Raw genomic sequence first — 24,744 nt, forward strand, 5'->3', positions numbered from 1 at the left:
ATTGCATGATGAAGTTGATCAGGCAGGTCCAAGTCTTCGATCACAACAAAATGCCTTTGACTTTGCTACTTGTTGTTTATACTGTGGAACCATGGCGAATCTTGCAGCCAAAAACGCGCCTGACAAAGCCTTCCAGGTTCGTACGTTTTCGTTCCAGGACTCAGTATTTGCCTCGTGCGACAACAGACAGGATGAGTGGTCAGACACAGTGCGGGGGCGACTGGAATATGCGAGAGACTTGCATGCAGCTGATTCTATTTATCACAAAACCTGTGATGTCAACTTCAGGACAGGAAAGCAGATCCCACAGCGGTTTCAAGTCACTTCGTCAACATCATCATCTAAAAGGCCTTGTCAAAGAGGACGACCAAAAGATACAGACAAGAGAAATGCGTACGAACAAACAGTTCAGTACCTATGTGAAAATGATGACGAGCAAATCACCATCGGTGAACTCGTCGAAAAAATGAACGAGTTCTCAGAAGGAAAAACGTACACCCACCAACACATGAAAGACAAACTGTTGGAAACGTTTGCAGACAGAATCATTGTCACGGAAGTAAATGGAGAAGCCAATGTTGTAACATTCCGAACAACAGCTAGAACTCTTCTCCATGACTTTTTTAGCGCTCCCAAAGCAACAAATGACGAAGAAGAAAAGCTTAGGGTAGTGAAGGCTGCGGCTGAGATGATCAGAAACGACGTTAAAGCAGCTGCAACAGCAAGCAGCCACTATCCAACATCCGATGACATAGCGTCCGTGACCAAGAATCTAGATTTTGTTCCTCGGTCTCTTCAGGTTCTGCTTCGCACGATATTTAGTGAGAAGGATGCGGACGTCAAGATTGCTTCAATCGGCCAGGCGATTGTGCAAGCTGCTCGTCCGAGAGTTGTTATTGCCCCATTGCAAGTTGGACTCGGTATCCAAATGCATCACCACTTCGGTTCAAGGTTTCTGATTGATGTTCTCAATACCATGGGATTCACTTCATCCTACACAGAGGTACAAAAGTTCGAAGCAAATGCAGCAGTTTCTCAGAGTACAGACATACCTGGATATCAAAGTTCTTTTCTCCAATACGTCGCTGACAATGTCGACCATAATTCCAGCACCCTTGATGGTCACAACACATTCCATGGGATGGGAATAGTAGTTTCCAAGATTAGCAAACAAGTCCCAGCTTGCTGACGAAATATGGAAAATTGCCAACGTTGACATGCCAGAGCTACCAAAGTGTGATGTTGAAGTCCAATACATCCTGGACGGAGGGGCTCTTCAGCAGCTGATACCTTGGCCTCGAGGTGCAACATTTGCTGCAATAATACGATCTTACGTCCAGTTTGTTCAGCACAGGTTCCAGAATGCAACCGTGGTTTTCGATGGATACAACTCTGGTCCATCTACCAAGGATGTCACTCACATCCGTCGAGCCAAGGGAAAGTGTTCACCTGAAGTCGTCTTCAAGCCGGAAATGTCATTGCAGGCAAGAAAGGATGTGTTTCTCTCCAACAAGAAGAACAAGCAGCGGTTCATTAACCTCCTCTCTGAAGCCCTGGCTGCAAACTTGTGTCCGACGGTGTGTGCTGACGGAGATGCAGACTGCATGATAGTTGCTCAGGCTCTAGAGAGTTCAAAGACACAGGTTACTATTGTTGTAGGAGACGACACTGATTTGCTGGTTCTCCTTTGTCACCATGCCTCAGACAACCATCGTGACATCTTTTTGGAACCAAGCCACAGGACAAGTACCAAGACAGTCAAGCTATGGAATATCAGGCATACCAGGTGTCTTGGCAGTCTATGCCAAGTCCTACCAGTCATCCATGCTGTCAGTGGTTGCGACACAACGTCAAGGCCATTTGGAGTAGGCAAGCGAAGTGCATTTCGCAAATTTCAGAGATCTAAAGAACTCAAGAGTCTGGCTTCCATGTTTCTTACAGACTGTACACCGAGCAACAGCACTGAAGCTGGGGAGAAAATACTTGTCTCACTTTATGATGGAACATCTCCCGACTGCCTGGATGACTTGAGGTACAACATGTTCTGCACGAAAGTTGCAGGGGGAACTTCGTTTTTACAAATGCATTGTCTTCCTCCAACGTCTGCTGCAGCAAAATACCACAGTCTTCGTGTGTATCTACAAGTACAAGAGTGGGCAGGAACTGTCTTGGAACCTCAAGATTGGGGCTGGAAGACAGCTGGAGACAACCTGGTACCCAGTACCACTGATCTCCCTCCAGCACCTTCCAAACTGCTGTCAGTCATCAGATGCAACTGCAAATCTGACTGTGATACCAAGCGCTGCAGTTGTAGAAAACACGGTCTGGATTGCTCCTCTGTTTGTGGTGAATGCCATGGGCTTGAATGTTCCAACGCTTATGTCATGTGCGCAGACGAGAATGACACAGACGACTAAAAGAGATACAGGGTCCAGGGCACGTGATATGTTCGTGCATATAAGAAATAAGTTGTTTTGTCTTGTGTACAAAGATGCTAATTCAGCAGCAAATAGACATCAATCATACAATGTGTGCAGTTCATTGCCTTTTTCGCACAGAACTGGCATTGTGCTTCAAAAGGAAACTTGCAAGTCTTAAGGTGACATTATTTGTGCAGAGACTGAGTGGACTGCTTCAGAACAAGGTCATACAAATCTGACTCGGCCTTTTTTCAGCCTCTTCAATTCTATTTCAAAGTGAAACTGTATCAATCAAAAGACTCGATGAGCAGCCTACATCAAGACATAAATAACTAAAGACAGTCACAAGCTGTGACTGAGTAGGATAAGTTTTTCTTAGTTATTACTAAAACATTAACACAAAGTCGTGTTTTTTAATTTGTTTGAACGATACCAAAAAATATTATCATTATCATCATCGTGTAAAAGCATTCCTGATGCCAAACCTGAAAACATTAACCAAAAATATGGATTACTTGGTCTACAAAGAGCGCACACGGCTTGATATTCGGGAAAAAAGGTAAGCTTGACCTTGACCTGACCTACTTTTGAAATGGTAAGTTATATTTTCCTAGATCTTTTGTATGTTGTAGCGGTAACATAAAACTATCAAAAAAACTTCACAGAGCAAATCTTGCAATAATTCTGAGGTTCCTATGGTTGAATTCATAGAATGACTGGATAATGTGCTGAACGTGTCAAGCAAAAGACCCTTTCAACCTTTGTCTCAACAGAAATTGCGCATGCACTTTGGGAACAAAGCGCCGTGCATGTACTAACCTCCACCTTCGCTTCCCTCACGTTAGTATCATTGTGTCACAGACATTACAGCAGCTGAAGACAGACTGTTGGATTCAAAACTGTCGCATCACAGAGGCGAGAGTTTGGCCAGTGAATGTTTCTATGCCAGTGTAAGGGTCAAAGAGTCAAGACTGAATTAATACTCGATCCTGATTGACCCAGTGAGGTTTTAAGGGTCAAATAGTCAAGACTGAATTAATACTCGATCCCGATTGACCCAGTGAGGTTTTTAGGGTCAAATAATCAAGACTGAATAAATAATACTCGATCCTGATTGACCCAGTGAGGTTTTAAGGGTCAAATAGTCAAGACTGAATAAATAATACTCGATCCCGATTGACCCAGTGAGGTTTTAAGGGTCAAATTGTCAAGACTGAATAAATAATACTCGATCCTGATTGACCCAGTGAGGTTTTAAGGGTCAAATAATCAAGACTGAATTAATACTCACTGAAACAATCCTGATTGACTCAATGAAGGTCAAAAGTCGAACTTTATATATTACTATCAAGAATGGTCCTGAGCGACCCACATTTTTCCCATTTTGGTTGTCGATTTGCGCAATGGAAAAACGGCCAGCAGGTCGCGTATTTTAAATAGAATCCGGAAACTTGCAGAACACTTGTGAGTAAACATTAAGAATTAATCGGCACCCAGTACAGTGACCTTGACTGAAAACTACGAAGATAGAAAAAAAACTGCAAACAAATCAAGGTGTATGGCTGCTTGTATAATTGTTTTTAACTTGTTCCCAAACCTTCTAGCTCAGTCTAGTATCATTCGATTTCCTAGGGTTTCTTACATTTACTGAAAATAGTAAAAATGTTCAAAAATATTTGATAAGACAACACCGTAGAAAGGTGAATTGTGCTTCTGTCCTCTTCGAACTATGTAACTGTTTTATCCGTGCAGTGCTATTAATGTTGGTTCGATATGATTCCTCACATTTGACAGCTGTTCACACTGATCAAATCGGGTGTATCTTTCTCAGAACAGTATTTCGGATCTGACACAGTCTGTCGGTGGCTTCCAGCGTTTTACTTGGTCAACTGCTGTCGGCAGTCGTCTCCACATTGATTTGACCTGGATGATAGTTTTCTAGGGTTGGCAGTGTATATTCCCAACTCGAACGATGGTACACTGTGTACAGAGGTCATCCGAGCAGAATAATCCCCACATACGGTTAAAGAAAAGCGGTATTGATTGATGGATCAACCCCGTTTATCACACCGGGGACTGTTTTCCGCCTTATTTCAGCTGGGCTCGTTGTTACTCCGTTTTCAGCTGGGCTTGGTGTCACACAAACGTAAGTGTCTGCACTAAAGTACAAACTATGTTTCTAAAAAAAACTCATTTCCGGAAACGGATGTTTTTAGCACTAACCTGAGTAATTTGTCTCTCTATTGTTTTTTCAATTTTTATCTGACTAGGTTTATTATGTGACCCGCCTCGGCGTGAAATACGTACGGGTTGTCGCTTTTGGGGCACAAAAGCTGATCAAAATGAAGAAATGATAAACAACGGTATCATTTTATGGCTTTTCTGTATCTTAAGTTTGCTCTATAGTTTCTTGCTGTTATGCTGATGCATTTTCCCGAACCTGCTTCAAGGCGTTGAGGCACGAGAAGTAAAACCAAAACCCATGTCAGTCGAGTTTTGTTCCGAGCTGGACACCCAGAACAAAAGCAAGCCCAGCGCGGAACGCAGACAAAAATGCAGGGGGCCCAGCGCGGAACAAAACGTACACCACTTGCTTGTTTTGATTGCTTCTTATGACATAATGAGGACGCATTGAAGCACGCAAATGATACAGATGATCAAAGCTCTACCCAAAATAGTTTGTTTGTTTGTTTGCTTAACGCCCAGTCCACCACGAAGGGTGATATTAGGGCGGTGCTGCTTTTGACATTTAACGTGCGCCACACACAAGACAGAAGTCGCAACACAGGCTTTATGTCTCACCCAGTCACATTATTCTGACACCGGACCAACCAGTCCTAGCACTAACCCCATAATGCCAGACGCCAGGCGGAGCAGCCACTAGATTGCCAATTTTAAAGTCTTAGGTATGACCCGGCCGGGGTTCGAACCCACGACCTCCCGCTCACTGGGCGGACGCCTTACCACTAGGCCACCGTTTTGCGGTCACCCAAAATAGTAAAACATAGAGGAATATTTGTTGATCAAATCCATGTTTGAGAGAAATTTACGTTGACCCTTCATTTTTCACTAAAACAAAACACACATGAACGCCTTACATTCGGCCACTGTCAATTAACCAGCTAAGCAGAAGACGTTTTTAGCTGTCTACAAAGAAAACAATTATTCTCCTTTCTACTGACATTCATCAATTTTAGCTTAGATCAGTGTGAAAGTCATAGTTTGTGTTTTTAAGAAGACACTTACGTTTGCGTGACACCGGGCCCAGCTGAAAACGGAGTAACAACGAGCCCAGCTGAAATAAGGCGGAACACAGTCCCCGGTGTGTTTATGGACTACTTCGGGTGTAACTGTGTGGGTTGGGCGATTAGGTGCCGAAGCCACTTGGAGCTGTTTCTCTGGCTATACTGAGATGGTTACAGTGATAGACCTGGTTACAGTGATAGACCTGGTTACAGTGATAGACCTGGTTACAGTGATAGACCTGGTTACAGTGATAGACCTGATTGTAAAGTAGTTATGAGCATGGAGCTTCCCCTGTGAACTGAGGAAGGAAACAAACTTGCATCGGTCTCGGATAGCAATATCAGCTGAAGAGACGATACACAATAATAACCAACCTACCGGCACGGTTGGCCTAGTGGTAAGGCGTCCGCCCCGTGATCGGGAGGTCGTGGGTTCGAACCCCGGCCGGGTCATACCTAAGACTTTAAAATTGGCAATCTAGTGGCTGCTCCGCCTAGCGTCTGGCATTATGGGGTTAGTGACTGGTTGGTCCGGTGTCAGAATAATGTGACTGGGTGAGACGTGACATGAAGCCTGTGCTGCGACTTCTGTCTTGTGTGTGGCGCACGTTATATGTCAAAGCAGCACCGCCCTGATCTGGCCCTTCGTGGTCGGCTGGGCGTTAAGCAAAACAAACAAATAACCAACCTGGCTATACTTCAATCGCGATATCATATCTGTCAGAATGGTAATTAGAAGTCGTTAACGACAATTACATGCAGTCGACGCGCGGTGATACAATCGCCCTTCGGGCTATTCCCCAAAAGCCGATCGATGTTATTAAAAACAGAATGGGTAATTCTGGGAAATCGTTCACTGGAAGTACTCGATAATTCTGCAACCATTTTATAAATTCGATCTTCAATAAATCATTTCAAAAGTTTGGACTGAGTTAAAACACAAATAAACCCTTACAGCATCCGTTCTCGTATCATCTGTCACCGTCAATGAGAGTTGGTGAACGAGACAAAGCTTGTGCAGTTCCTGTTGCAACCGAGACTATTTCGTGAGGAGGCAGACCCCTTAACATGATTGTGTCGCAAGACATTCATACCTTTTCATTCACGCATCTGTTTAAAATACGGAACGGAAGAAGCTGCCAAAGTTGTGATGAGTCGTACAGAGACATGCATGTTAAACATGACATCAACGGTGACAAAATCAAGATCAAAACTCTGACAACAAATTGCATACAAAAAGATATATGAAAGCTAAGAAAGAACGGAAGAAAAGCGTTACTAGGAAGCAGTTAGCACACACAGGTTACAAATAGCACAGCAACATGCGAACAGGAAGTTCAAGATGGGTTCCTTCTCGCATAAACCATGTCATCAACCACAGACCCCTCCGGCCTTCCACACGGGATAACATTATCCCTCCACACGGGATAACATTATCCCTCCACTTGGACACACACCGACAATCAACAGTGGCTGCTTTCTATGCCCATTGGGGACTTTTTGTTGACTCAATGTCTCAATTGACACTACAGCAACAAGTAGAATTAATTCAGCAAGAAAGGATTACAACACTCTACACAGAACGCAACAGGGCTATTGATTTTTTTTTTTTAATGTATGTGAATTATTGTGGAAAGATGTTCGTTCCGCATAAAAGCCCGGACAGATCTGTCTGGTTGATACGATGGGTCACGTGGAAAGGAATGTCACTCTGTTTATAAGTCCAAGCCATTTACGTCACGAATAACGACGTTTTGATTGAGCGCTTGGCATTCCTCGTCACTTCCATTCTCTCTCTGGAAAAGAACAGTTAGGGACAGCTCGGGGTTATATCTTGAACATACAGGGAATACTCTCTAAACAGAATCGTTCCACTTTTAAACACCCTCTCTGTGACCAGTTTAGAACACAATTTGACATTGTACACAAAAAGCAGAACAAATCAACCAGAAAAATACATTATTTTAAAGGCTGACATAGTCCTATTTTATTAGTTTAATTACTTCCAGGGCTTTTCCCATCGTTGCGGGGATGTATAAATTATAAGCTTCCTGCAAAGTTTTAGGTTTGAAGTCCTTACCAATTACGAGAAATAATAATTTCTTTATTGCATTGTTTAGCAACAGTTCTCCAGGACTTGGGCTATTTTTAGACCGTTGACGTCACTTCGTGACGTTTCGTAAACCAAAGATGGCGTTTGAGACTGTTCTGTTTACATTCGACACTATCAACACCACTTTGCAATACTGAAATAATTTTTTCTGCGTTCGAAAGCTACAGCCAATCGTTATTATATCCCCTTGGGTACAGTTTTATAACATTATTGGCACATGTAAACAATATGAATTAATTAATGAACGCTACGAATATGGCAGCCTTTAAAAACAACAAAGTCTGACCCATGATGCGTTGTTGCCGCAACGAGACTCTAGCACTCGGTGAATGATTATCATGCAAAGCGACCGAAAATTGCAACTCTTAAACAGGAGAGTTCAAATGAACATTACTGTTGAACGTGTGCTATCTTTTGCTTCAGCTTTATCACCCAGTGTGCTGATCTGTATGATCAACGAGAAAAGTATTTTGGCACCTCGAGCTTGAAAAGTATTTTTACAGAGGTCAGCTCTACAGCTCTTTTTGGGTATTTAAAGGAGTCTTGTCTTTATTTTAAGATTTGAATTTTAAAACTACCTAATTTATTTGACATTATTGGGTTTTGCTTTGACTTTTTTGTTGCCTTCGGGTGACGTTACGGATTTTATGTATTAGAATTGATTTAATCTAAAAATGTGTAATGATTAACTTGTGGGGTCCTGATTTGGCCTATTATGGTCCGCTGGACCCGAAAAGCAACAGTTAACTAACTAACTAACTTTTGCTTCAGCTACATCACACTGTGTTCAAAGGGGGGTCACTTCAGTTTAGAGCGTGGGATCTACTAAGCTTGCTTTCAGCTATGTTTCTCTTCAGCCTCTTAACATGTTAGGGGATCATTTAAATATGCATCCTGTGTGGTCAGAGATGAATCCTTTCAACTGCTGAATTTCAACAGCATCGACGGACCAGGCCAGCAACTGTTCCTCTGTACCCCTGCCTCATTTTGTAAGCCCCCCCCTCCCTCTCATACACTGTGTCAAGCCCTGATTGTAATGTTGGGAGTCATCTAAGTTTTAAGACGTTTGAATCGTATACCCGCAGTGAGGATTTTCTTTCGGAAGGAGAGCAAAGACGCAATCTCGCGTGTTAATTTGCAACCCTTAATTTCTCAGGTTTCATATTACGTTTTCGAACAAAAAACAAACAAAAAACCAGATTCATTGTATCTGTTTAGTGTGAACATTTCGAACATATCAATGCACAGGAGCCAACCACCCAGGTCCCGGGCAATTCAACGCAGAACATAAATGCCAACTTTACGGAAATTGTTTAAGGCCATACAGGGCTCTGCGTAAAATAAGCTGTCCGTTTTAGTTTTTTAATTTGTTTGTTAACATGTGCATAAATTAGACCATAGAGAGGCCCGACATTTCAAAAAGTAAACATCAGTAATTTTTCACCTGCCGAAGATTTCAGCGGGACTCATAACAGGTTTTTTTCCTACGCTGTCGCATAATTTAATGTGTTGTTTAATCGTGACGTTTCGGATAGCCAGAATCAAGAAACAGAAGGTGGGTATTGTCCTATCGACTAAGTGGTAAATTGGGCAAAAATAAAATAAATCAATAAATCAATAAAACTACAAATACTTTTTTTTTAAATAGTAATAACAAACTTAATACAATAATAAACACATACGTAAATAAATAGGGAACCAACGACCAACTAAGGTAATTTGGGTTTCTTAAAGAAGTGAGAGAAAAAAAGGGAATGGGAATACAACAAAAAGAGGATTAAAGAGAGAGGGAGAGAGCGCAGCCAAGTGTAGAACCGCTGCAGGAACAAGCAAGTCAAGAAAAGCAGCAACATATTGATAAAACTACATAACCTGCCTCACGATGTTGCAGCAACCACACTGTGGCTCTGAGTGAATGATTATCATACAAAGCGACTGAAGGAAGCCACACTGTCTACATGTCTATGACACAACAACCAACTGAAACTGAAACATGCAAATCTTTTCTTCTTCAGTGTTTGGCTGTTGTCGAACATTCCGATCTGAATTTGTTGTGAGCAAAGAAACCCCCTGCTCCACCCAGTTGACACAATTTGAAACCTCCTGCTCCACCCAGTTGACACAATTTGAAACCCCCTGGTCCACCCAGTTGACACAATTTGAAACCCCCTGCTCCATCCAGTTTACACAATTTGAAACCCCCTGCTCCACCCAGTTGACACAATTTGAAACCCCCTGCTCCACCCAGTTGACACAATTTGAAACCCCCTGCTCCACCCAGTTGACACAATTTGAAACCCCCTGCTCCATCCAGTTGACACAATTTGAAACCCCCTGCTCCACCCAGTTGACACAATTTGAAACCCCCTGCTCCACCCAGTTGACACAATTTGAAACCCCCTGCTCCACCCAGTTGACACAATTCGAAACCCCCTGCTCCACCCAGTTGACACAATTTGAAACCCCCTGCTCCACCCAGTTGACACAATTTGAAACCCCCTGCTCCATCCAGTTGACACAATTTGAAACCCCCTGCTCCACCCAGTTGACACAATTTGAAACCCCCTGCTCCACCCAGTTGACACAATTTGAAACCCCCTGCTCCACCCAGTTGACACAATTTGAAAAGCAAGTTGAACCACAAAGTGTGCTGGCACTTCTCTCACGTACACCTTACAAACGACTTTCCTTTATGTTCTTTTACATTTATTTTATTTTAATATTTTGTATTCTCTTTTCTGTTGTTGAAAAGCATTGATGTTAGACAAACACAATGAATTGAGCTTGCTTCAATGACTGATTTTAGAAAATGCTAAATGATGATTACCATCACGTTAAGCTCGTCTTAATATTCAAAAGCAAATTCTTTGACCAAGTTCCTTATACATGTACAGTAGACTCCGCTTAATAAAAACACATCGGGACTGGGCAAATTTGTATTTATTAACCGATGTTTTTATTAACCGAATTGAAAAAAAAAATTCTAACAGAAAAAAAAAGAATTTCCTCTCCTGTGAACGAAGTGATCATGAAGTAAATGTACCTGTACGATTCAGTTGAAAAACTTGTCCATTGTCAGCTGTTTCAGTGGCTCTTTGCGCAGAAATGCGCGGATGTCGGCATCAACACAATTAAAGCTGTCACTGCCAGGAAAGCCCCGTCTTTCCAGTCCCATTCGCAGGACTTGTAGCGCTGCACGCATCGCTGAAGCAGTTGGGGTTGGCAACTCTTCTTCTCCGTCCTCGTTGTCTTATGGTGTATCCACTTCCTCTGTTGTGGCATTCTTCATGTTGGAGACAATCTCTTCCATGGTAGCAGCGTCAATTTCTTCTTCACTCAACTCGACGGCCACTGGATTGTCGTCGTCCATAGCTACCTAAGCCACAAATTCTTCATCAGTCATCCCAAGGGGGTGGGGCACAGGAAGCACATGATCTGTCTGCTCGTCTGTCTGCTCGTCTGTCTGCTCAGATGTTTCCATCACAAAGCCAGCCTTCCGCCAGCAGTTCATGACTGCAGCAGCCAGCATTTGAATGGCATTCAGAACGTTGATTTTCTTCGTCACGTCGGTTGCGGTCAATTCGTCATCTCCGTCTTCCTGCATGTCGATGATACGAAAACGCATTTCGCGACGAAAATACGCTTTCATGGACCGAATGATCCCCATGTCGCAAGGTTGCATGATGGATGTAGTGTTGGGGGGAGGGGCGGGTGGGGGTGGGGTGGGGGGGGGGGGTTTGACTGTGAGACAGACCTTCTTGGTGGGCATGTGCGGAACAGTTGTCGACCAGCAACAAGATGTGCTTATCTTCAATGACGAGGCGCCGATTCCAATTTCTTGGCCAATCAGTCCAGATTGCAGATGTCATCCAGGCATTTCTCTTTGTGTCCTTGGACGCCATGTTCAAAACTGCGAGCTTTATACGTGTGCAGGATCGGAGAGAATGCAATGAGAGAATGGAAACGTGATCTAATTCTCGTGATCTCGTTTCCCCCCTAAATCACAATTTTCGCTGAACTTAGCTCACTAAGCTTCAGCAAATGCTTGCATCGTCTGTCGGGTGAGTAGATATCGCTCCGTGTTTGACAATACATTGTCAAATTTGTTTTAAGTGAGCGTCCCAGCACGGAAAAAATACCCAATTTCGCCAACAAACTGTTTTTATTAACCGGATTTTTGTATTTATTAACCGACGGATTATTACATGGGCCATATAGTGATAAATCCGGACCGGACTAAAGTGTATTTTAAAAGCGGCTGTCCTTATTAACCGTGTGTTTATTAAGCGGATTCTACTGTAATACGAATGACAACACGAACTGAATACCAACCGGCACGGTTGGCCTAGTGGTAAGGCGTCCGGCCCCGTGATCGGGAGGTCGTAGGTTCGAACCCCGGCCGGGTCATACCTAAGACTTTAAAATTGGCAATCTAGTGGCTGCTCCGCCTGGCGTCTGGCGTTATGGGGTTAGTGCTAGCACTGGTTGGTCCGGTGTCAGAATAATGTGACTGAATGAGACATAAAGCCTGTGCTGCGACTTCTGTCTTGTGTGTGGCGTACGTTATATGTCAAAGCAGCACCGCCCTGATATGGCCCTTCGTGGTCGGCTGGGCGTTAAGCAAACAAACAAACAAACTGAATACCAAAAGCACCTAATAACCGTGCCGTGAACGCCAAGGATGACCATGCAACACTGAGTGGACATCATACTTATCAAAGAAGGAAAGCGTGTGACATTTTGGTATATTACTTACTTTTCTTACTAGCATTTTCGGGGGATCACAGCCATTCGCCTGAAATCAAATCATAGTTTAAATCTCTAACACGTATCAATCACGCTTCTTTGTCAATGTTTTAGCAGTATTTTGCACTTTAAGCAATCTTTTGAATGCTTTTCTAGCCTCTCTCTCTCTGTCTCTGTCTCTCTCTCTCTAACACACACATGCGCCCACACAGACCAACACAAACACACACGCGTGCACGAACACACGCATGCACACACACATACACACACATAGACATTCCCTGTACTTTGAATCTTCCTTGCGAACTCGCTTTTATCTTTTTATCCTTTACTTATTAACCCGTATGAATAAGCATAAACATTCTCATCACATGCCTTGAACAGTCTTAATAGGATTAAATTGTTCATGAAAAAAAACCGTGGAAGCATGCCCTACAGTGTCATGTTTGAAAAAAGTACTTGTGAGTATTGAAGATGAAGGAATTACGTATTTGTTTATGTTTACAATAAGCCAACCTTAATCATTCATCGGCCTGTTCCATAACTTATCCCAGCATCTTTGTTTGGATCACGTAAATACAGAGCCGAATTGGTCTCAACTCAGTCGCTTCTGGTTTGTTTGACAAATGAGCAACAAATTGGTCAAACTACTTGCCAGCAAACTCATAATGTATCTGACATAGTTGTTATCGTTGCTGTTGTAAGGGTGGTGGTGATGGTGGTGGTAATGGTGTAGTTGTTAACTTCAGAGCAGGCAGTGTTATTGTCCGCATGCGTAGGGTTTTTACCAGATAAAGGTCACACTACGTGCTGACGCCGAGTAAAACTCTGACGTCACGGGAAGAGTACACGACGCATGCGTACTGCAGAAGGTCAACACCATGCAGCCATTTTCTGATATGACACAAGTGTTGATTACACTGATATCTAACGTTCTTATGCTCTGTTAGATCAAGCTGACCGCCTTCGTCTTTTGTTTGTTCTTTTTTGCCTTTTTCGATTCGATGACACTCATTTTTCTCTGGTGGGCCCTTCTTTTTTTATTGGGGGATGGGGGGGGGGGGGGGGGGGGGGGAAGGAGTGCAGTTTGTACTCAAATTGTTGAGAATTTTGCTTCCGACTTTTAACAGTACAACTCTGGCATATATTACACTAGCATCACCGGTGAAACAATGACGTTAAGTTCACTCTAAAGTCTGACATGTCCTACCCTTCTCAAACCGGCACGGTTGGCCTAGTGGTAAGGCGTCCGCCCCGTGATCGGGAGGTCGTGGGGTCATACCTAAGACTTTAAAATTGGCAATCTAGTGGCTGCTCCGCCTGGCGTCTGGCATTAAGGGGTTAGTGCTAGGACTGGTTGGTCCGGTGTCAGAATAATGTGACTGGGTGAGACATGAAGCCTGTGCTGCGACTTCTGTCTTGTGTGTGGCGCACGTTATATGTCAAAGCAGCACCGCCCTGATATGGCCCTTCGTGGTCGGCTGGGCGTTAAGCAAACAAACAAACAAAAATTTCCTTCCAAGAAAACTCTCCCTACTATTCCCTGCAGATTTCCGATTCCTTTCTTGTTGTCTTATTTCTACCTGACTGGATCCATCACATTTATTTCACTTACCAAAAGTCTTCTTTCCCATATCCTTATCTCTCTGTGGTCACCTTAAGACCCAGCCTGTTTGCCGTGCGCTGCGACCTGTACCGGTTTGGGCTGGTGACCTGATGATTGAGGGGTTTACTTAGTTGCGACTTTGTAGTGCCAACACATCATTTTGGCCCAGTCTTTATCTAAGACAGGAGGTTGAAGAAGGCTTACCCGCTTCAATCAATCGGCTGGTCAAGTCTGGGTATATGTCATGACCATATTGCATCGGACCTCTGGCTGAAGGAGCAAGCGGCGGTAGTCAGGACGAACATTATGCCAAGTTGTTACCTAACCCGTTTCCGCTTGGAAAGAGTTAAACCTATTACTGATTTATACCATATGTTTCCTCTTATCGTCGCGTATATCCATCTGTATCCTTGGCGCTCTGGAGTTGGATAACCGCTTCACCTAAGCGTCCCTTTGTTGGGCTCCGTGGTGGATGGGGATCAGATGTGATGAAGACAAATTCTGCAAACATGACTTCTATGACTCCCTCAAAAAAACCGGGCAGGAAACGTAAAACCTACAGAGATTCATCTGATGGTAAAGACACAGACACCGATAGTGAAACGGAGGTCAGGGCTGCTGCTGCTGCAGCGGGTGTACAGGGTGCCTGGCCCCGTTACTTGGTGGTACAGTTTGAAAATGAAATCGGAAAGAAGGTGTCTCCCTTTGTTTTGGAAAAGTGGTTTGAGGGTGTTTCCCGATTGATCAAGACCGTGAAAAGGCAAAGAGATGGCAGCTACTTGGTAGATAGCTCTACCAAAAAGATATCAGATCTACTTCTGGCCCGCCACGATTCCCAACTGAACGTCGGTTCTGTTTGTTTTGATATCTCTGTGTCAAGACACGCATCCTTAAACACCTCTCGAGGTGTTGTCCGCTCATCCCAATTCTATGGAATGGGATGCGTGGAATTGAAGGAAGGTTTGGCATCGCAGGGTGTCACAGATGTGAAACGTGTGATGAGAACGGACAAAGATGGCAAGAAAGTGGAGACAAATACTCTCTTCCTAACTTTCTGTACGGCAACTATGCCTACCAGAATTGTTGTTCTGTACGAAAGTATTCCAGTTGCACCATTCGTCCTGTCTCCGTTGCGTTGCTTCAAGTGTCAAAAATTCGGACACAGCAGCAAAAACTGCAAAGCAAAAGACATGTGTAGAGATTGTGCAAAAGAAAAACACGAAGGAAACTGTGATGGGCCCAAGCAATGCCATAATTGCAAAAGACCACACTTATCATCATCCAGAGAGTGCCCTCAATGGAAGATGGAAGAAAAAATCCAAAAGGTCCGATCAGAAACAAACTGTTCCTTTGGTGAAGCAAAGCAGAAGGTCATGTCTCAAATGGCAAAACCTTCCTATTCACCGGTCACGAGTAATCCCCCTGCGACGCAGCCTGTTCCTGCAGGCTTTGAGAACTTTCTGTCAAAGGTCACTGATCTCATGGATCACCTTGTACAGAAGATTGATCGCCTGGAAAATGTTGTTGTGGTTTTGAGCAAATGTCTCGGGAAGACAGCTGTCAATGCTGATGGTGTTGAAAAGTTGCCTCCGGTTGCTGAGAATACGAGTGAGAAGGCGGCTTTGCCCGACGTTTCGGACAGACGGGCGGCTGTGAGGAACACAGCCACCACAAGCACGCAGATGGGCGTGAAATACACCACCACTGCCCTATCCAAACTGGACAAGTGGAAGAATGCAACGAACTCCACTCGCCGTTTGGACACCAAACCGGCATCTCAACTTCGGCCTGTTCGGTCGAATTTTGTGGAGGAAAAATCAAGGTCCTCCTTCAAGGGCAGGAACATCCCGAATTCCCGAGGGAAAAAGGGAAATGATTCTATCTTAACATTGACCAACCGCTACTCTTCCTTGTCAGACGAGGGGGAGGAATCGGCTATGGAAGATATTAACCCAGTCTGCCCCCCGCCTGTCGAGAGCGGAGGGTTGGAAATGGAATAGAATTGATTCTCTTTGAATATGGCTTCCATATTACAGTGGAACATCAGAGGTTTTAATGCCAATCAGGAGGAACTCCATCTCCTCTTGAAGCATAACCCCATTGCAGTCAGTTTACAGAAAACGCTTATTGGCCCAAACAAAACTATGTCCTTACCTGGGTATATTTGCTTATTACGGTCCTCGCCGAGGTAATGCACTTTGTATCCGTTCTGAATTTCTTTATAATCAGGTCCAATTGGACACTAACCTTGAGGCAATAGCGGCTCGCATTTCTTGTAATAGAACTATAACTGTTTTTTCCTTGTATCTGTCGCCATCTACTACGGCCACCAAAAATGACCTAGAATATTTAATACAACAATTACCAACCCCGTTCCTTTTGGTAGGAGATTTTAACGGCCATTCCCGACGATGGGGGAGCGAATCTTCCAACATTCAAGGAAAGATTATCGAAGATGTCATCGATAACTTGGATTTGTGTCTTTTAAATTCCGGAGAGGGTACTTTTTAACGAAATCCGGAGAAGAATCTCATTTGGACTTAGCTATCTGCCATCCATCTTTGTTTCTTGATTTGAAATGGTCTGTCCATTCGGATCTGTGTGGAAGTGACCATTTTCCCTGTTTTGTCAGTTTTGAAGAGGATCAGGGCGAGGAAGCCCTTCCACACTGGACATTTTCCAAAGCTAACTGGGATTTATTTCGTCTTTCCACTTCAGGACAAATAACCCCAGAAGTACTAAATTCTGAAGACCCAGCTTTAACCTTTTCCACCCTTTTGGTGCAATGGGCAAAAGCCAGCATACCCAAATCTTCCTCAAAACCCAAAGGTCCAAAAACACCCTGGTTTAACAAAGAGTGCCAAGCTGTCAATCAGGAGCGTAAACGAGCTCAACGGCATATGTGTCAATATCCTACATTAGCCAGTAAGATCGCTCACCAAAAACTTCGAGCTCAAAGCCGTTTTATTTACAAAAAGAGTAAAAAAGCCTCTTGGCGCAATTTTTGTTCTAAACTTAATTTCAAAACTTCAAGCAAGAAGGTATGGCAGATTATCCGTAAGATTAAAGGTAAAAATCGTAAAAAGATTTTTGTTTGTTTGTTTGCTTAACGCCCAGCCGACCACGAAGGGCCATATCAGGGCGGTGCTGCTTTGACATATAACGTGCGCCACACACAAGACAGAAGTCGCAGCACAGGCTTCATGTCTCACCCAGTCACATTATTCTGACACCGAACCAACCAGTCCTAGCACTAACCCCATAATGCCAGACGCCAGGCGGAGCAGCCACTAGATTGCCAATTTTAAAGTCTTAGGTATGACCCGGCCGGGGTTCGAACCCACGACCTCCCGCTCACTGGGCGGACGCCTTACCACTAGGCCATCGTGTTGCGGTCGTAAAAAGGATGTCCAACGCGTCAAACAACATGGTCGAGTAATAACTGACAAGAAAAACGTGGCGAATATCTTAGCTTCAACAATAAATCATAACTCTTCTTCGGAACATTATTCTGAAGAGTTTCAAAAAGTTGAAGATAAATCTGAAGCTACACCCGTTTCCTTTGATTCTGCCAATTTGGAAGATTACAATTCTCCTTTCTCGATGTACGAGTTAAAGGATGCCATTTTAAAATCCAATGACTCCGCTTCAGGGCCGGATGATATCCATTATCAACTTTTAGGTCATCTCCCTGAAAACGTGCTGACAGTTCTTTTAACTATTTTTAATCATATCTGGTTTACTGGAACTTTTCCTCCTGACTGGCGAAAGGCCATAATTATTCCCATTCCGAAACCTGGAAAGGATCATTCGGATCCAAATAATTATTGGCCGATAGCCTTAATCAGCTGTCTTTGTAAGACGATGGAGAGACTGGTGCATGAGAGATTGCTGTGGCACTTGGAAAGGATCAACGCTTTGGACATAGTCCAGTGCGGTTTCCGAAAACATAAAAGTACAACGGATCATTTGATTCGTTTTGAATCGTTTGTTCGTAACGCTCTGGTAAGCGGAGAGCACGTTGTGTCCGTCTTGTTCGATTTGGAAAAGGCGTATGACACAACATGAAAGCATGGTATTTGATCAGATCTTAAAACCTTAGGATTTGATGGGAATCTTCCCATTTTTAATTTAAATTTTCCCACCGAAAAGGAGTTTAAGGTCCGAGTAGGTTCTACTTTCTCCGATTCTTTTGAACAGGAGATGGGAGTTCCTCAAGGGAGTATTTTATCACTTTTTAACATTAAAATCAATAACATCGTCAAACACGTCCAGTCTGGCATCGACAAATCTCTTTTTGTTGATGATTTTCACATTTCTGCCAAGGGAAGAACACTAGCTGGGGTTGAACGGCAGCTTCAGCTGTGTATTTCCAAAATTCAAAAATGGGTTCAAGAGAACGGGTTCAAATTTTCCCTGGCTAAAACAGAATGTCTTCATTTCCACAGGAAAAAACATCTTCAGCCTTCTCTTTTTATAAACAACCATAAGATTAAAGTTTCTAAACAAGTCAAATTTCTTGGTCTGATTTTTGACAGCAACCTTTCTTTTTTACCCCACATCAAATATTTAAGAACCAAATGTCAAAAGGGTCTCAACGTTCTCAAAGTTATAAGTCACACGGATTGGGGGGCTGACAGAGCAACATTGTTACATCTGTATCGGTCTCTTGTCCGTCCACAGCTGGACTACGGTTGTATTGTTTATGGTTCTGCAAAGAGAAATGTCCTCAAGGCCTTAGATCCCATTCACCATCAGGGTCTGAGAGTTTGTTTGGGTGCTTTTCGCACAACACCAGTGGATAGTTTGTATGCCGAGTCGGGAGAACCTCCTCTGGAGATCCGCAGACTTCGGCTTTCCATGAACTATTACCTTAAGCTAAAGGCAAACCCCGAAAACCCTGCTCATTAATGTGTTATTAATCCTATTCTGAAGGACAAATTTTTAGCCAAACCTACTGAAATACCAACTTTCGGCATACGTATGCTTTCTGAATGTGAAAGGGCCGTTATAGATATTGATTCTGTTTGTGACGATCCTTTGACAACAAACACTCCACCCTGGAAGTTAGAAAACCCAACCGTAAATCTTTCCTTAACTTCGTTCAAGAAGAATGAAACCTCAGACTCTGCCTTTAGGCAGCTGTTTCTTGAGTAGTGCTCAAAGTACACAGAGTATGAATTTATTTTGACTGACGGCTCTCTCAAAGACGATTCAACTGCTGCCGCAGCAGTTCATAACAAGAAATTACATCAACCACTTCAACTCCGGCTCCCAAATGGTTCGTCGGTGTATTCGGCGGAACTTAGGGCCATCGTCTTGGCATTAAAATTGATGTATCAATCCAGACATCAGTCTTTTTTGTATCGCTTTCAGCTCTTGAAGCGATATCCACCAGAAAGTTTACTCATCCTTTATTTGTCGACATTCACGACCTTCACACTAATCTTATTTCTGAAGGCAAGATTATCAATTTTAAGTGGGCGCCCAGTCATATGAGCATACACGGCAACGAGGTTGCTGACAAGGCAGCAAAGGATGCTCTAGAGATGGCGGTTCCTCGTGTCCCTGAGCAGTCTGTTCCTTTTACTGACTTACGTCGGAAGACCCTTTGTTACAGCTTAAAACTCTGGCAAGACCGTTGGTCTACCTGCACGGAAAACAAATTGTATAAAACTCTTCCTGACCTGTTAAACTTCTTTCTTTATTTGGTGTTTAACGTCGTTTTCAACCACGAAGGTTATATCGCGACGGGGGAAGCGGGGAGATGGGATAGAGGCACTTGTCAATTGTTTCTTGTTCACAAAAGCACTAATCAAAAATTTGCTCCAGGGGCTTGCAACGTAGTACAATATATTACCTTACTGGGAGAATGCAAGTTTCCAGTACAAAGGACTTAACATTTCTTACATACTGCTTGACTAAAATCTTTACAAAAATTGACTATATTCTATACAAGAAACACTTAACAAGGGTTAAAGCCACTTCCTTTAGTGGCTTCAATCAGAAAAGAAGAAAGTGTTTTGGCCAGGTTACATACTGGTCACACTTATCTAACTCATGTTCATCTGCTTAAAAGAGAAGAGGCACCATGGTGCCACGCCTGTGATACCGGTTTTACGGTGAGTCATTTTATCACCGAGTGTGCTGATCTGTATGATCAACGAGAAAAGTGTTTTGGCACCTCGAGCTTGAAAAGTATTTTTACAGAGGTCAGCTGTACAGCTCTTTTTGGGTTTTTAAAGGAGCCTAGTCTTAATTTTAAGATTTGAATTTTAAAACTACCTAATTTATTTGACATATATGGTTTTGCTTTGACTTTTTTGTTGCCTTCGGGTGACGTTACGGATTTTATGTATTAAAATTGTTTTAATCTAAAAATGTGTAATGATTAACTTGTGGGGTCCTGATTTGGCCTATTATGGTCCGCTGGACCCGAAAAGCAACAGCTAACTAACTAACTAACTAACGTAAACTTATCGTTACTTTGACGATTCAGACGCCAAATTCCACATACAGTCTTGAAGCTGCGATGTCCCATCAGATACATTGATATTCTTTTCGTGTCACAATAAAGAAAACGGTCTTCTTTCACCACATATCAAAGACATTTCAGCACGATGAATTTACTGCTTGCTGTAAACAAAATATCAATTCTCAATACCTTGTGGTCAGACTGTAGGAGAGACCCAACACACATCGGGTCAACGACACAACACACGGCATGCATGCGAACGCCAGAATTGTCTTTCATCGCGATAAGTCTGATCCACAAAGCTTGACAGTCGGGCTGCTGTTTCCTCTTATTAAATATAGGCTTACATTTTTAAATCAAATGTAAAGGTGGAGATAACTTGAACTGTTTCGTAGGCCATTCACAGTTTTCTATTGCTTCGTGCGTCTTTGTTTCTGGACCAATACTCTTGATTTTGGTACCGTTGTGTTCCTAAGACTCTGCACTTTCATATGATACAAGGCTCACAAATGTCACAAAATGGCACTCGTGATAATTAGCTTTACAACGTTTTATCTGACACAGCCATCTCGCCCATATCACAGACGTTGGTATTTTTCTTTAGATATGGCTTGAAAAAGAAAAGTATACAAGCTTGCCTTGAGCAGGAATGGGGCTTGAAGAAACGATGATAGGGAAGCATTTTGCTTGTCAATGACAATGTCCTATGGTGTTTGTTTTTTAAATGATTGCAAATCAACCTATTTTTTCGGTTTATAAGAATGTTTTCTTCCTCTAAATATAAAAAAGGAGTAAATTTATGAGCTCGTTGTCTTGATACTACTATTGATAATATTGAATTTCTTTTTGAAATTATCTAAACCAAATTGAATTTTAAAGAACAACTGTCATGAATTCTGGATCGACCCACGCATCTCAAAAGCCAGGGAGGGAAGCCTAAACAAATGCCTGCACGTGCATGCGGATGACGACAGCGCGTGGGGTGTCTGCGTGTAAGAATTTAAAGCACAAGACGAGGACTGTACGGGGCATGCTTCCACCTGAAAGGGGTCCCTCTGGAGCTGAGAGGTAGCCAGTACCTGCACCATCCCCAGCTCCTTGTCTCCCCGCCGCGCCAGCACATTGACGTATGCGAACTCCAGCAGCGCCGCGAAGACAAAGATCAGACAAGAGACCACCCACACGTCTATTGCCTTGATGTACGACACCTGCACAATGGTTTCAGTGACGTCATCATTGTGAAATTGTAGAAAAATTGACATTTTCAAAAAACTCATGAAATTGTAAAATAATCATGAAATTGTAAAACAAATCATGCAATTGTAAAATAATCATGAAATTGTAAAACAAATCATGCACTTGTAAAACAAATCATGCAATTGTAAATATATCATTAAATGTTAAAACAAAACTCAGAGGACATGTTCAGGTTACCACCCACACGTCTACGCCCTTGATGAACGACACCTGCACAACCATTTTTCTGACGTCATCAGACACGTGATCTTGATATTTTTTTTTAATGAAACAACGGATTTTTTTTATGTAAAAAAAAGGCAAAATCGTCTAATCTGAGTGATCGCTGGAGCTTTAAAAACAAAACTCAAGAGGACATTTTCAGGCTGCTCACCACCCACACGGCTATCGCCTTGATGTACGACACATGCACAACTGCTTCAGCGACGTCGTCAGACATGAGACCAGGAACAACTCAAAGAGCATGATTTACGACACCTGTCCAACGATATCGGTGACGTCATCAGACATGATGTCATGAACGTGTAAAAACACAACTCAAAGAGCATGATTTACGACACCTGTCCAACGATATTGGTGACGTCATCAGACATGATGTCATGAACGTGTAAAAACACAACTCAAAGAGCATGATTTACGACACCTGTCCAACGATATCAGTGACGTCATCAGACACGATGTCATGAACGTGTAAAAACACAACTCAAAGAGCAGGATTTACGACACCTGTCCAACGATATCGGTGACGTCATCAGACATGATGTCATGAACGTGTAAAAACACAAGTCAAAGAGCATGATTTACGACACCTGTCCAACGATATCAGTGATGTCATCCGACATGAGATCACGACAACGTAAAATCAAAACTAGAACTTGCAACATACAACCTTTTGAGTCATTTATGATCACAGATGATTAAATTACAGTGGAAATTTACCCTCGTTTTAAGACTCTTTTTTAAGACTTGATTTCCTCAAATTGTTGGAGGTCTTAAAAGGGGGGCCCCACTGTATCCACGAAGCAAATACAAGAGGCATGCACATTAAGATTACGTGGATCAGACCTTGGGCAGCGCTGCCTGGATGGTGGACCCGTGCGTGTTGAGAGTAAGCACGGTGAGGACTCCCAGCGAGACCCGTGCCGGTATGGCCTCCAGGTCAAGCCAGAACGAGACCCAGGACAGCGCCACAATCAGTATGCTGGGCACGTAGATCTGAATGATGTAGTAGCGGATGTCTCGCTGCAGCGTGAACTTCGCGATGATACAGGCGAAGGTCGCTGTCACACAACACAAGAAAAGCGGATAGTTAAAGGTACGTGGCGATGATACAGGCGAAGGCCGCTGTCACACACCACAAGAAAAGCGGATTTCATTGTATTAAAGGTCCTCATAGTCTCGTGTAACAGAACACATAAACCAGAATAGAGCTACAATGGCTCTGGCTGGAATTAGACCATCATTCAACTTACACTTACCTGGGGTTGCTTTGTTTAACTGTATTCATTGGATGTCATCGTGTGTGTGTGTGCGCACGTGTAGGCGTGCGTGCTAGTGTATGTGTGTGTGTGTGTGACGGATCTTCATAAAACTTTACATTCAAATTCTTCCAGATGATGACTTCAGGCTTTTTCCTAAATTGTTGTCGATTAATGTCTTTGATGACGTCATATCCGGCTTTAAGTCAAAGTTGGGGCGGCCTTCATTCCTTTTTCAACCAAAATTGATTGACATTTTTGTCAAGCAATCTTTGACTTAGTCCGGACTATTGGGTTGCATTTCAGTTCGGAAGCTTAAAAAAGAATGGAATTAGATTGCTCATTAACGTTGCTGTTTATATCACATTTTCACGAACAGATTATACAATGACTCCATTGTATTCCTTATTTAGATTCTGAATCCAAAAATATATGGATATGTTATGATCACTCTAAAATGTGCTCATAGAAAAAATAGATTAGTTAGGTAGGCTACTACGTGCGCTTGCTTTGCGGAGACGAGCGTGACCCGTCTTGGTCTTGCGCTAGCCAGCGTGTCAGCGCTTTCTCGGCCCGCTAGTCATAGTGAAACAAACATGCAGCACCATCAGCTTAATTCTGTGAGTACCACAGATTTACTTAATGTAATAAATTCGCTTTACGCGACTTGTTAGGTTTTCATTAGCTGACTTGTTGCAACGACTGAGAGACTTCACAGTCCAAGTGTTTAAACCGGATCGACTGAATGTTTGCATTATGCTTAACGCGACCTGTTTTGTTTCACTCACGTTCTTCGTTGCTGTCTTTTGTAGTTTCACACGTGTCTGTTTTGTTGGCGACTATGGAGAACTGGGGCAGCTCGGTCTGGGGCGTCATCTCATCGTCAAACACCATGGGCTTGGTCGGGTGCCAGAAGAACACCACGTTTTCCGTTGTGTATGTGTCTGAAATAGGACAGAAATAAGGGAACGGTGTTAAACCGACAAACCGTTAGCCTACTGTTAAGATATGTCTGAAATCCTCGCGCCCCCTAATTGGCGTAGAGGCGCGTCCCCCGGGTGGTGAATGGGGGAGCCTTCTCTACTAACATCTGAGAGAAGGTCGCATCACTCTCGATGCCGTGAACCTAATTTGGATCTTTTTCTTGTCTCTTCTTTATTTCTGCCTCCCCAAAGCCCTTTCACTTACCTTTTCTAACACATCAAATTCTCCACCTTTTTTCCCCCAAAAATATGGTGAATTCCGAGTTTGTCATGTGTGACCAGGGGATGAGTTGCTGACACCTTAATGCTCAGAGCGTATCTTGTGTAGTTTTGATGGCTTCAAGTAGAAAAGAAGAAAGTGTTTTGGCTAGGTTACACACTGGTCACACTTATATAACACATGTTCACCTGCTTAAAAGAG

General features: G+C 43.1%; 1 protein-coding gene across 15 annotated transcripts in view; it reads right to left on the minus strand.

The window, feature by feature from the left end:
• The window catches only part of LOC138968370 (glycine receptor subunit alpha-2-like), a 146,447-nt gene that overhangs the window by 8,308 nt on the left and 113,395 nt on the right, over positions 1-24,744 (minus strand). For 3 of the 15 annotated variants that reach the window (XM_070340933.1, XM_070340941.1, XM_070340934.1), the window contains exons 7-11: positions 24,129-24,284; positions 22,928-23,142; positions 21,646-21,813; positions 12,535-12,573; positions 7,402-7,461 (exon numbers count right to left, since the gene is read on the minus strand). In XM_070340933.1, the coding sequence (XP_070197034.1) occupies positions 7,402-7,461; positions 12,535-12,573; positions 21,646-21,813; positions 22,928-23,142; positions 24,129-24,284 (638 nt within the window). The remainder of the gene's footprint in view (positions 1-7,401; positions 7,462-12,534; positions 12,574-21,645; positions 21,814-22,927; positions 23,143-24,128; positions 24,285-24,744) is intronic. The other 12 variants (XM_070340946.1, XM_070340943.1, XM_070340937.1 and 9 more) reach the window with 5 other exon arrangements.

Source organism: Littorina saxatilis, linkage group LG6, assembly GCF_037325665.1.
Source record: "Littorina saxatilis isolate snail1 linkage group LG6, US_GU_Lsax_2.0, whole genome shotgun sequence".
In the NCBI taxonomy this organism is placed as follows: Eukaryota; Metazoa; Mollusca; class Gastropoda; order Littorinimorpha; family Littorinidae; genus Littorina; species Littorina saxatilis.